Below are 13,348 nucleotides of genomic sequence, written 5' to 3' on the forward strand. Positions count from 1 at the left end.
CCAAATTAAATTAAAAAGGGATTTTAATTTTAATTTTTATTATTATGTGGAAGATGTAATTTAAAGAGAATTAAAATTAAAATATCTCTCTTGTAAAAGATCTATAAAAGATTAAAGAAAAAGATTAGATCTCTTTCCTTATTTGTAGATTGGAGAGATGTTTTATTTTTTCTTTAAAAATTATTCACATGTTGATAAAATTAAAATTATAGAAATTTCCTTTTATCAACCATGAAGAGATTTTAAAGAGAAATTTTATTTTTTAAAATTTCCGGAAACAAATTAGGAAGTTTTAATTGTTGATTAAAACTTGTCCAATTTGTTCTCCAATGATGTGGCCGGCCATTGAAGATTGATTTGTAAAATTTATTTTATTTTTCTAAATTAAATCATGTCAAGGAAATTGAGGAAATTTTATTGTAATTAAATTTCCTAATTTGCCTAGGCCAAGGAATATAAAAGAAGGGGTGAGGGTGCCTTCATGAGATACAACCTCTATTATTTTCTCTCCCTCTTTTGTTCCTTGGTGTGGCCGGCCATCCTCTCCTTCTCTTCCTCTTGTGGTGGCCGAACCTCTCTCCCTTCCTTGGAGCTCTTGTGGTGGCCGGATACTACTTGGAGAAGAAGAAGAAGAAGGAGAGAAAGCTAGCATCTCTTGGAGCTTGGTTAGTATTTTGGTTTTCTTCTTTGGTGAAGTTCTTCCTTTGTGGCCGAACCTTGCTTGGAGGAGAAGAAGGTGGTTGGTGGTTTCTCATCTCGGTAGATCGTTGCCCACACAACGTCCGAGGTTAGAAGAGGAATCGGTAGAAGATCAAGAGGTTTTTCTACAAGGTATAACTAGTAATTTTATTTCCGCATCATGCTAGTTATTTATGGAAATAATACCAAATACAAGAGGCTTACGTTCTAGTATTTGAATATATTTTTCGATGTTGTGTTCTTTTGTTTTCTTTCTTTTCCTTGTGATTTGATTGTTCTCTTTGGTTAACCTAAAGTTATTTTAGGAAATTAAATATTAGCTTTCTATTAAAGGTTTTGTCTAGTCGGTGGTGGTTGCTCCCATATCCAAGAAGGTCATGTGCCTCGCCATGTCAGTACTGGGAATCTTTTATGGAAATTAATATTTAATGGAATTAATAACTTAAGGAGACTTGGGTCGAACGTGTTAAGTTCCGCAGGAGATCCAAGTCAAAACCTAAAAGAACAAATAGATTAAGTTTTGGATCAAACGTGTTAAGTTCCGCAGGCGATCCAAAATTTAATTTAAAAGAACACATGGTAGCTAGGAAAAGGTTCAGACCTTTGTACAAAATTTTTGTACAGTGGAACCTCTAGGTTTTCCGAGTAGCAACCAACACTTTGGACCGTCGTTCAATGATCTTCCACCACCACATCGACTCCAGAAGCTAAGAGTTGGATCCGAAGGCCACTCTCCGACATCCGATAAGCATATTCCCTCTTACTTGCTGAGAATTATATGTTTGTCTATACTATATTTTTAGATATCTCTCTAGCATTTATGGAGTAAATCCCTTGTTCTAGGATTAGGGAGTAGTCGTGGTACGGATTGATGTAAAACTCGTATTGTGTTTATACTTGTTGGATGAACTTTCATGCTTTGTTTCAATTGTTAATTGCTTACTTTTGATTGTGAAGAACTTGTCAGCCTCGTAGAGGATTACCTCTAGATCGTATACCTGAGGAGCCCTAGTGACAGGGGTAACCCGTTCACGAACATTTAGGATAGCTCCTTGAGAGAAAGGCAAATTCTCCCCAAGGGAGTGAGAGACCAGGCTTAGCTCTACTCACTATTCTTAATTTACCAGTTAGGGTTATGCCCTCAAGATTTGCCGAGGTGCCCTAGTGACAGGGGTAAATCGTGTCAGGACCTCTTAGGGCATTACCCTATTCTAGTGCTTGAGAATACCTGCTTAGCTTCCAGTAATAGCAAGAATAAGGACAGCGAGAGTAAGACAAACCGAGACACATCAATACTACCACGACGAAACCGACCTCCTAGAACTCCTTATCACCAAGTGAATATTTTGACCTTGCGACTCTCGATTCTCTCCCTCGACCATTCTTTTCCCTTAACCTGATCAAGACCATTGGTAGTCTAGCTAATCATAAGTGAGCGATTGCTAGTGCTTATAGCAGTCCTTGTGGGATCGATATTTTTATTACTGACGACGAATCCGTGCACTTGCGGAAGCATAACAAGTTTTTGGCGTCGTTGCCAGGGACTCCGTCCATAACACTAGCTAAGTCATATAGGATTAGACTAGGCTTTGTTTTCTTTATTCTCCACATAAAAAAAATCTACTAATAATAAAATATTTTCACTCTTCTTCCTTATTGCATTCATTTTTTTTTATTTCTTGCTGTCATATTTTTTATCTTGTTCTCTTTTCTTCTACATGCGTAGAGCTAACCTTTCAGGACACCTGCTACCATTTGATCTAGAGATTGACAGGACTTTTCTGAGGAGAAGAAATTTACAGAAAGCTTTCCAAGCAACAAAAGAATCCTCAGGAATGGTCGATAAACTGCTGAAAGATTATGCGACACCATGTGCACGAGGGATCCGATCCAATATCACCCGACCACCCATCGACGCTGACAACTTTATGATCAAGCCCGCAGTAATCCACATGGTCTAGCGAAATCAATTCGGAGGGGGACCACACGAAGACCCGAATCATCATCTAGAGCTGTTTTATGAAATCTGTGGCACGATGAAGGTGAATGAGGTTCCTCCAGAATCGCTGAGACTGCTTCTTTTCGGATTTTCTTTGAAAGACAAGGCCAAACAGTGGCTGAATTCTCTACCAGCAGATAGCATATCATCTTGGGAGGAATGTGAGCAGAAATTCTTAGACAAGTTCTATCCCCCAAGCAAGACTGCCCACATGAGGAACCTGATTGCCAGCTTCAAGCAGATAGACTCAGAATCCTTATTTGAAGTCTGGGACCGGTTCAAGAGCATGCAGAGATAGTGCCCCCATCATGGCCTTGAGAAGTGACTGGTTCTACACACCTTCTACAATGGAATAAATTATCACATGAAGGTATCATTGGATTCTGCGACAGGAGGAGCACTGATGAACAAAAGCCTTGATGAAGCTGAAGAGATAATAGAGAATGTGGCACTAAACCACCATCAGTGGGCATCTAAAAGGTCTAGCGGTGCTTTCTCAGAAAATCAGATGAAGGCGTCAGGGAAATTCGAGGTGGATGCATTTACACTCATGTCTGCGAAGCTGGACGCCCTGACTAAGAAATTTGAAGCCATGGGTAGCAACACAACTAATGCAATAGTTTGTGCTTGCGACATCTACAGAAGTGTGGACCACGCTCAAGACACTTGCCCCTTGGGCCAATGTAGGCACAGATAAACTAGCTTGAGCAATGCGATGCAATAACAGGCTACAATTAGAGGCAAAACAATCCATACTCCAACACATACAACCCTGGATGGAGAAACCACCCCAACTTTTCATACCCGAATAATTAGGACCAGGGGCCAGCACACCAGACCTACCAACTTGGACAACAGACTCATCAACAGCAGCAACCTACACAGTTGTCTAGGATTGAAAAGATGCTTGAGGAAGCTCTCTCGGAGCAAAAGGAGATGAGGAGCGAGATCAAACAACTGACTCAGAGGCTGGAGAACTTGGAAAAACACCAGAAGATGCAAGACAGCCAGATAGCCCAGATAGCTCAGTCCGTCTCGAGAGCACAGGGTACATTCCCAGGGAAACCATATTTAAATCTGGTAGAACACTACAATCGCATTGAGCTGTGGAGCGGACGTACTGTGGGAAACCCCCAAATCATGACTCAGATGGGGCTTAACTCAGAAAAAGAACTCACTCCCCTAATGCCCAATCAGACGCAAAACAGGGATGGAGAAGTGGTTACTAAAAAAACTGAAGAAGCTCTGCAGACTACCCCACAAAATCACACAATTCCTTTTCCTTAGAAGCTTATAGCATCCTAAAGGGATGAAGAGTTCCACCGGTTTCTGAAAAAAGTCAAAGAGATTTGCGTTGAAGTACCATTGTTAGATACGCTACACCAGATGCCGAAGTTCACAAAATTTTTAAAGGAAATCTTATCCAATAGAAGGTAGAAGGGCGACTACGAGACTGTAGCACTGATAGAGAATTGCAGCGCCCTCCTTATGGTGAATCCTCCACCCAAGCTTCAGGACTCAGGAAGTTTCCCCATACCATGTAAAATTGATTCTGAACTTATACCAAGAGCTTTCTGTGACTTGGGAGCCAGTGTCAGCCTGCTCTTGTACTCTCTATGCAAGAAGCTAGGTTTCCAGAACATTGAATTGACTACAATGGCACTGCAACTAGCTGACCATTCATGCAGGTACCCGATGGGAATAGTGGAGGATGTACCAGTTGAAGTAGGTGGATGCATAGTTCCTACAGACTTCATTATCTTGGACATGGAGGAAGATCCCAAGATACCGATCATCCTTGGAAGACCATTCATTGCCACGGCTGGGGTCATCATCGATGTAAAAAGCCATAAGTTGTCCTTGGAGATCGGTAAGGGAAAGATTGAATTTGATTTGTCCAATTCTTCCATATGCAACCCCCTTCCCAGGGAAATTCTCACAAAATTAGCACATACAAAGAAGGGGAGTACAGTTCCTATGAGAGATCCCCTCCAGCAAGCAGTGAGAAATACATCTATCCTGCACGAGCGAAACTGAAGACGCAGGCTGGAGCATCAACCCTAGAAGGAGAGCCGCCCTCCAACGGGTTCATTCCATACTGACTGAAATGAGGTCGAGCTATAGACCTAAAACAAGCGCTTCTTGGGAGGCAACCCAAGGGTTTTCTTTTCATTTTGATTTATTGTCTCGTCATCAATTTTATTTCCTTTTATTTCTTTAAGTAGATTCAGTCGAGTAGCATTACTTAATTCATGTTCATTTTCAGGATATGCATAATCTCCACGAGCTGGCCATGAGTGTTTCATGGGCGTGGAGGCATCAGAGGAGCCAAAACAACAAGAGGACGAGTCATCTTGCGCTTAAAGGAGGTGGTCGTGCGGCCCTGCATGGTCGTGCAGAGCTTGCAGAGAAGCAGAAGCCATCGACCGTGCACCCTTGCACGACCGTGTGGCTGGTGCAGAGAAGAGAAGGAAAGTGGCCGTGCCATTTGGCACGACCGTGCAGGAGAATCCAGAGAGGAGGAAGACCTGGGCCATGCCATTCGGCACGGTCGTGCGAGCCGGGCTGAGGGGAGGAAAGAAGAGGTCGTGCCATTCGGCACGGTCGTGCAATCTGGTCTAACCCGGTTGTGTCTATAAGACACGGTCGTGCCCCACCCCGTGCGGCGCCGCCTACCTCCTCCAAGAAACCCTAGCCTCTACCTTCCTCTATCCCAAAAACCTTCACCTCCCCAATACACCACATCTAACCCTAATTTCTCCCTCTAGAGTCCACTTTTCCTTAGATCTACATCTAGATCTAACACATTCCCAAGCCAAAACTTTGGAAAAAGAAGCTAATCCCCTACTCCTCCTCTCCTCTGCTCCTATCCTCAAGGACTTATCTCCACAGAATGCTAAGCTCACCATGTCACAGATCTTGAAGAGACTTCGTCGAGGAAGTGGTGGATCTGGAGAAGGAGATGCACTGGGAGGTGACAAAAGCAAAGGGAAAGTTTCATCATCAAAAGGCAAAGGGAAGAGGGTAGTGTTGATACAGTCTGACCTGGCTGTTGTTTTGATGTTGACACTGATTTAAGTTTGTATCAGATATTAATTAAACTCAGACTGATTGATGATCAAGGTTGACCATGAGGAGAGGAAAAGTCCAAGTACGAATACTTGGCACGCGAAGTCGGAGAGGGCTCGGCAGCTCGTTCTCCGGACTAGGTCAGAGAGGGCTCGGGAGCTCGTTCTCTGGACCGGACGAAGTCGGAGAGGGCTCGGTAGCTCGTTCTCCGGACTAGGTCAGAGAGGGCTCGGGAGCTCGTTCTCTGGACCGGACGTGGAAGTCAGAGAGGGCTCGGTAGCTCGTTCTCCGAACTAGGTCAGAGAGGGCTCGGGAGCTCGTTCCGGACGCGGAAGTCGGAGAGGGCTCGATAGCTCGTTCTCCGGACTAGGTCAGAGAGGGCTTGGGACCTCGTACTCTTGCTCGGAAGGCGAAGTCGGAGAGGGCTCGGTAGCTCGTTCTCCGGACTAGGTCAGAGAGGGCTCGGGAGCTCGTTCTCTGGACCGGACGAAGTCGGAGAGGGCTCGGTAGCTCGTTCTCCGGACTAGGTCAGAGAGGGCTCGGGAGCTCGTTCTCTGGACCAGACAGAGTTGGAGAGGGCTCGATAGCTCGTTCTCCGGACTAGGTCAGAGAGGGCTCGGTAGCTCGTTCTCTGGACCGGATGAGGAAGTCGGAGATGGCTCGGTAGCTCGTTCTCCGGACTAGATCAGAGAGGGCTCGGTAGCTCGTTCTCTAGACCGGGAAGGCTTTAGGTTTAAGGCTGGGAAATTGGATCGATCTGCAGACCGATCCAGTGATACTATGGGTTATCCGATCGGTCTGGTGACCGATCAGTAACCAAATAATGGCTCACTCTAAGGTATCTGATCGGTCACCAGACTGATCAGGAAACGATCAGGAGGCAGAAAAAGGTAGGGGGATCGGTCTGTGGACCGATCCACCTATAGCCTGATCGGTCCACAGACCGATCAGGCTTCGAAGCCAACTCTCACAGAGAGTTGGTTGATCGGTCTGGGAACCGATCAGCCTAGGGCATGATCGGTCCACAGACCGATCAGATGGCTCCCAGACCGATCAGGGTGGAGCCTGATCGGTCCAGGCCTAGCTGTTGTGACACAACGGCTAGATTTTTGTGTTGCTCTTTGTCTTCTTCACAGGTGCAGCAGGTGCAGGATATATATCGAGGTCGAGGGCCTTTACAGTAACAGTTCTTGCTCTTCCTCCTTACTGCGATTTGAGCTTTGCTGAGCTCCTCTCTGCTGAAGCTTCGTGTGAGCTTCCCTCGACTGGTTGATCAGCTGCTGTTGGCATCATCCGTGAAGTTGCTGCTTCATCAACGGACTCCAGTCAACGAGAAGAAGGCAAGCAAACTTGGTAGAGTGTATTTACATTCATATAATCTATTGTTTCTTACTTTATTTCTTGTACTCCTTTATTGCTGTTGCAAAAGAGATTGTGGCGAGGTTTCTCCACCCAGAAGGAGTTCATATTAGCCGGTTATCCGGGGTCTCATCCACCGACGGATTGATAGGCTTCGTCCACCTTACGGACACGCCGAGGAGTAGGAGTATCATCTCCGAACCTCATTACATCATCGTGTTTGAGGTTTGATCTTCTCCACTTTCGTTTCTACATTGTATTTCCGCTGCGCTAACCTAAATTGTAGGAAGAAACGATAATTTGAGGTCGGCTATTCACACCCCCCCTCTCTAGCCGCATCCGAAGGTCCTAACAAGTGGTATCAGAGCCAGGTTGCTCTTCGTCGGATTAACACCCGGGGGAGCAAAAGCTAGAGAATGGATCTACTTGGAGAAGACATCACGATTCCACCCTTCTACGATCGCGACGACTTCGCCTATTGGAAGGTAAGATGAAGTATTTTCTTATGACTAACCTAGTGAATTGGAATTGTGTACGAGTAGGTTTTACTCCTCCGGTGGATAAAAAGGGAGAACCTCTCGAGAAGAAGAAGTGGACGAAGGAACAAATCCACCAATCCACAATCAATGATGAGGTAACGAAAATCCTTGAATTTTCATTACCTAATGATATCTTGTGTAAGATAGGTGGATACAACGATGCCAAGGAGTTGTGGAACAACTTGGCTAAGTTCCATGAGGAGAGCTCCAATTCAAGTCATGAAGAGGAGTCAAGTGAGCCAAGTAGCTCACATCATGGAGGTATGAAATTAGAAGTTGAGGGTTACTCATCATCTAAGGAAGAAGAGGAGGAGAGTTCTTCATCAAGATTGGTGCAAGAAGAAGCCTCTACCTCCGGAAGGGATGAAGAAGAGAGCGTATATCCATCCTCAACCCTAGGTAACTCAAGCAACTTAATTTCAAATAAATTACATATAATGTGCTTTGAGTGTAGGGAATATGGGCATTACAAGAGTAAATGTCCAAAGAGGATTAGGAAGACTCCACCGGCACCAAAAGTCAAGGAAGCCGGAGTCCCGATACGCAAGGGCAAGGAGCACGTGGTGTGCTTCCAATACAAGCAAAGGGGACATTATAGGAGCCAATGTCCGAGGGGGAGGCAACCTCACAAGGACAAGAGACCAAGCACATCTATGGGGGGAGCTAAGGCAAACCCTAAGGTACCCTTTAAGGCATATCCTTGCAATTCTAATAAGACACATGCTAGTAGCTTTATTGCATTTGTCAATAATGATAAGCATGATAACTATAGAAACCGATACATGTGTTTAGGTGCCAAACATGTTAGTCTAGATAAGGACAATACTAGAAGTACCAACCCTAGAATTAACTCACCTAAGGTTAAGGAAAACCTAGATAGGAATCCCAAAACAACTAGACATATGCCTAGGAATACCTCAAAGAAAAATGGAAAATTAAAACTTGAGGTATTAGAGAAGGAAAATCAAGTCTTGAGGTCAAGACTTGACACCTTAGAAAAGACTCTTAAGAATTTGGAGAAGTCAACTCTAGGGTCTAAGGGTCAAAAGCAAAAGCCCAAGGACATGAGAGGTTTGAGTCATAAACCTAAGTCTCAAGTGGTCAAGCCCACTTACCATAATGTTCCATTCGATTATGAAACAAGACCTAGGGCTAGGAAGACCATCACCAAGGTCACAAGGGGAGTCACCCCTAGAGTTGATCTTGATGAGTCCCAAATGACCAAGGCTTTAAAGCCTAGGAGGGTCATTAGGAGGGTTGCTAGGAAAGTCATCCCTAGTGAATATTTAGTGAACCCAATGAGCTCAAATAGGTTTTGGGTTCCTAGGAGCGTGATTTCATCACGCTAGATGATTTAGGGTGTGCCCACCTTATTTGGATAGGTAGTTAACCTAATCATGGCAAAAGGTGGCATTTTAGGGAGTTTCAAGGTATAACCAAGCCTTGAAAATGAAATTTAAAATTTTACTCATTCCTAAGGTGATTAGGATGTGCCAACCACACTTGAGGAATTTTCTAGGGTCAATCTAATTGGCACATAGTGATCTAAAAATCTTTAGTATATGATTTTAGATCTATTACACTTAGGAATATAGAATTTATGGCAAAATGATCAAAATTATCAAAATGACAACTAAGGCTAGAATTAGGTATTTTCTATACCTTTATATGTTATTTGCCATATATTGTTTGCCATATGCCATGTCATGACATCATATTTATTTTATTATCATTTGAAATGTCATGATAATGCTTAGGTTAGTTATATGTCATGCCTTATTTAAGTTTCATACTTTATGACATGACATCATGACATTGGCACATGTTTTCATCTCTTGCATTTATGATCAATTAAATTGATTTAAGGATAAAAACACAATTTGATGTGGAGATCAAATTGTTGTTTAGAAAATGTATGAGAACTTAGCTTAAGATGACCTAAACCCATATCTCACATCAAAATTGACTTGGATGTGTTTGATACACCTTAGATGTGTGTGAGATATTAGGATTATGAGTTAGGATCAAGGTGCATAGTTCTTGTACCTAGATGAGCCTAATTCGAAATTGAGGATCATAGGGAAAACTTGTGTACAAGTCATGTACATTTAGTCCTAAGATTGTGGTCCTAAATTGAATGGTTTAAAATCATTTCAAAATTGATTTGAAAAACCTTGATGAAGCTTTTCTAATGATAGCATTCATCATTGAGCAAGTTGATACAAAGATGAATTAACCTTGAGCTATTTCAAAGTTTTTCGAACTTTGTATCAAGATTTGAAAATGGAAGTTATTTTCATAGAAAACTATTTTTCCATGATAATATATGTTATGAGGAATGTATCCTCAAAATTTTACAATTTTTGGAATTTTCTGTGAATTTTTAGGGGTTTCTGAATTTTGGGAGAAAAATCAGAAATTCCTATAAGAGCTTTGTGGACCAATCAGAGGGGATGTTGATCGGTCCAGGGAGGTCTGGATCGGTCACTGGACCGATCCAGGGAAATGTGGATCGGTCTGGTGACCGATCCAGAAAAGGGCTGAGCATGCCAAAATGCTGATTTTCGACTGATTGTCTGAAATTTCAGCTGGAAGTTGGTATTTTAGATTTCTAAAGGATTGAAACTCTCCAAGACATTATTGGTGCAATGGTCAAGGGGGAGTTGACCTTTAGGGGGAGTTTTACCTATTGGTCAAGCAGGAGTTGACTTTTAGGGGGAGTTTTTACTCGTCAAGATGAGTGATATGGGATGGTCACTATGTTGATTGTTGTATTTAGTATCAAGGGGGAAATTAAGGGTTTCAATAAAAGGTATGGGACTTTCATTAGGAAGAAACTCGTGACCTTGATTCACTCTTTTGGATGTGTGTCACAAAGGGGGAGAATGTTTGGAGAATGTTCAAGGAAGAACATTGGAGAACTATTGGAAAACCTAAGTTAGGTTATCGGGTTAACCTAACTTGATTATGGTTTTTGTCAAACATCAAAAAGGGGGAGATTGTTGGTGCAACCTTAGGTCAAGGTTGACCTGGTTGACCCGACTCGAGTTGACCTGACTCGAGGTATATTTTGATGTTTGACAAGAATAGAGATAAATGAAAGTTTGGCTTTAGGGGGAGGACCTTGATTCCCCTATCCTTACATGATGTTGTATCTGTCTTAGGGAGAGGATCTTGATTCCCCTAAAATTAGGGAAATATGGAAATATGAACATTTCTGATCTAAACTTAAATCGTGTTGTCAAACAACAAAAAGGGGGAGATTGTTGATACAGTCTGACCTGGCTGTTGTTTTGATGTTGACACTGATTTAAGTTTGTATCATATATTAATTAAACTCAGACTGATTGATGATCAAGGTTGATCATGAGGAGAGGAAAAGTCCAAGTACGGATACTTGGCACGCGAAGTCGGAGAGGGCTCGGCAGCTCGTTCTCTGGACTAGGTCAGAGAGGGCTCGGGAGCTCATTCTCTGGACCGGACGAAGTCGGAGAGGGCTCGGTAGCTCGTTCTCCAGACTAGGTCAGAGAGGGCTCGGGACTCGTTCTCTGGACCGAACGAAGTCGGAGAGAGCTCGGTAGCTCGTTCTCCGGACTAGGTCAGAGAGGGCTCGGGAGCTCGTTCTTTGGACCGGACGTGGAAGTCGGAGAGGCTCGGTAGCTCGTTCTCCGGACTAGGTCAGAGAGGGCTCGGGAGCTCGTTCTCTGGACCGGACGAAGTCGGAGAGGGCTCGGTAGCTCGTTCTCCGGACTAGGTAAGAGAGGGCTCGGGAGCTCGTTCTCTGGACCGGACTTGGAAGTCGGAGAGGGCTCGATAGCTCGTTCTCCGGACTAGGTCAGAGAGGGCTCGGGAGCTCGTTCTCTGAACCGGACGAAGTCGGAGAGGGCTCGGTAGCTCGTTCTCCGGACTAGGTCAGAGAGAGCTCGGGAGCTCGTTCTCTGGACCAGACAGAGTTGGAGAGGGCTCGATAGCTCGTTCTCCGGACTAGGTCAGAGAGGGCTCGGTAGCTCGTTCTCTGGACCGGATGAGGAAGTCGGAGAGGGCTCGGTAGCTCGTTATCCGGACTAGATCAGAGAGGGCTCGGTAGCTCGTTCTCTAGACCGGGAAGGCTTTAGGTTTAAGGCTGGGAAATTGGATCGGTGCTCACTGTAAGGTATCTGATCGGTCTGGTGACCGATCAGTAACCAAACAGTGGCTCACTGTAAGGTATCTGATCGGTCACCAGACCGATTAGGAAACGATCAGGAGGCAGAAAAAGGTAGGGGGATCGGTCTGTAGACCGATCCACCTATAGCCTGATCGGTCCACAGACCGATCAGGCTTCGAAGCTAACTCTCACAGAGAGTTGGTTGATCGATCTGGGAACCGATCAGCCTAGGGCCTGATCGGTCCACAGACCGATCAGATGGCTCCCAGACCGATCAGGGTGGAGCCTGATCGGTCCAGGCCTACTCGTTGTGACACAACGGCTAGATTTCTGTGTTGCTCTTTGTCTTCTTCACAGGTGCAGCAGGTGTAGGATATATATCGAGGTCGAGGGCCTCTACAGTAACAGTTCTTGCTCTTCCTCCTTACTGCGATTTGAGCTTTGCTGAGCTCCTCTCTGCTAAAGCTTCGTGTGAGCTTCCCTCGATTGGTTGATCAGCTGCTGTTGGCATCATCCGTGAAGTTGCTGCTTCATCAACGGACTCCAGTCAACGAGAAGAAGGCAAGCAAACTTGGTAGAGTGTATTTACATTCATATTATCCATTGTTTCTTACTTTATTTCTTGTACTCCTTTATTGCTGTTGCAAAAGAGATTGTGGCGAGGTTTCTCCACCCAGAAGGAGTTCATATTAGCCGGTTATCCGGGGTCTCATCCACCGACGGATTGATAGGCTTCGTCCACCTTAGGACACGCCGAGGAGTAGGAGTATCATCTCCGAACCTCATTACATCATCGTGTTTGAGGTTTGATCTTCTCCACTTTTGTTTCTACATTGTATTTCCGCTGCGCTAACCTAAATTGTAAGAAGAAACGATAATTTGAGGTCGGCTATTCACACCCCCCCCTCTCTAGCCGCATCCGAAGGTCCTAACAAGTGGTATCATAATGTTTGGAGAATGTTCAAGGAAGAACATTGGAGAACTATTGGATAACCTAAGTTAGGTTATCGGGTTAACCTAACTTGATTATGGTTTTTGTCAAACATCAAAAAGGGGGAGATTGTTGGTGCAACCTTAGGTCAAGGTTGACCTGGTTGACCCGACTCGAGTTGACCTGACTCGAGGTATATTTTGATGTTTGACAAGAGTAGAGATAAATGAAAGTTTGGCTTTAGGGGGAGGACCTTGATTCCCCTATCCTTACATGATGTTGTATCTGTCTTAGGGAGAGGATCTTGATTCCCCTAAAATTAGGGAAATATGGAAATATGAACATTTCTGATCTAAACTTAAATCGTGTTGTCAAACAACAAAAAGGGGGAGATTGTTGATACAGTCTGACCTGGCTGTTGTTTTGATGTTGACACTGATTTAAGTTTGTATCAGATATTAATTAAACTCAGATTTATTGATGATCAAGGTTGATCATGAGGAGAAGAAAAGTCCAAGTACGGATACTTGGCACGCGAAGTCGGAGAGGGCTCGGCAGCTCGTTCTCCGGACTAGGTCAGAGAGGGCTCGGGAGCTCGTTCTCTG

The 13,348-nt window shown here is 44.2% G+C and overlaps 1 protein-coding gene and 1 non-coding gene across 2 annotated transcripts; one reads left to right on the top strand and one right to left on the bottom strand.

Annotated features, from left to right (window-relative positions):
• Positions 1-2,907: 2,907 nt before the first annotated feature.
• Positions 2,908-3,013, bottom strand: LOC121998962. The gene has a single exon (XR_006116741.1). It is a non-coding gene; the product is annotated as a small nucleolar RNA R71 (small nucleolar RNA).
• A 588-nt stretch (positions 3,014-3,601) lies between these two features.
• LOC121994829 lies at positions 3,602-4,735 on the top strand. Its single transcript, XM_042548739.1, has 2 exons — positions 3,602-3,919; positions 4,136-4,735. The coding sequence occupies exons 1-2, from the start codon at positions 3,602-3,604 to the stop codon at positions 4,733-4,735; spliced, it is 918 nt and encodes a 305-aa protein (XP_042404673.1).
• The last annotated feature ends 8,613 nt before the right edge of the window (positions 4,736-13,348 follow it).

This window comes from Zingiber officinale, chromosome 6A (genome assembly GCF_018446385.1).
Source record: "Zingiber officinale cultivar Zhangliang chromosome 6A, Zo_v1.1, whole genome shotgun sequence".
NCBI classification, from domain to species: Eukaryota; Viridiplantae; Streptophyta; class Magnoliopsida; order Zingiberales; family Zingiberaceae; genus Zingiber; species Zingiber officinale.

Excerpts from the sequence above, each read along its gene's own strand:
- LOC121994829 (XM_042548739.1), top strand. The coding sequence starts at position 3,602 with ATGCTTGAGGAAGCTCTCTCGGAGCAAAAGGAGATGAGGAGCGAGATC. Across the intron at positions 3,920-4,135 it reads AAAACAGGGATGGAGAAGTG|AAGGGCGACTACGAGACTGT; the intron begins GTTACTAAAAAA and ends AATAGAAGGTAG.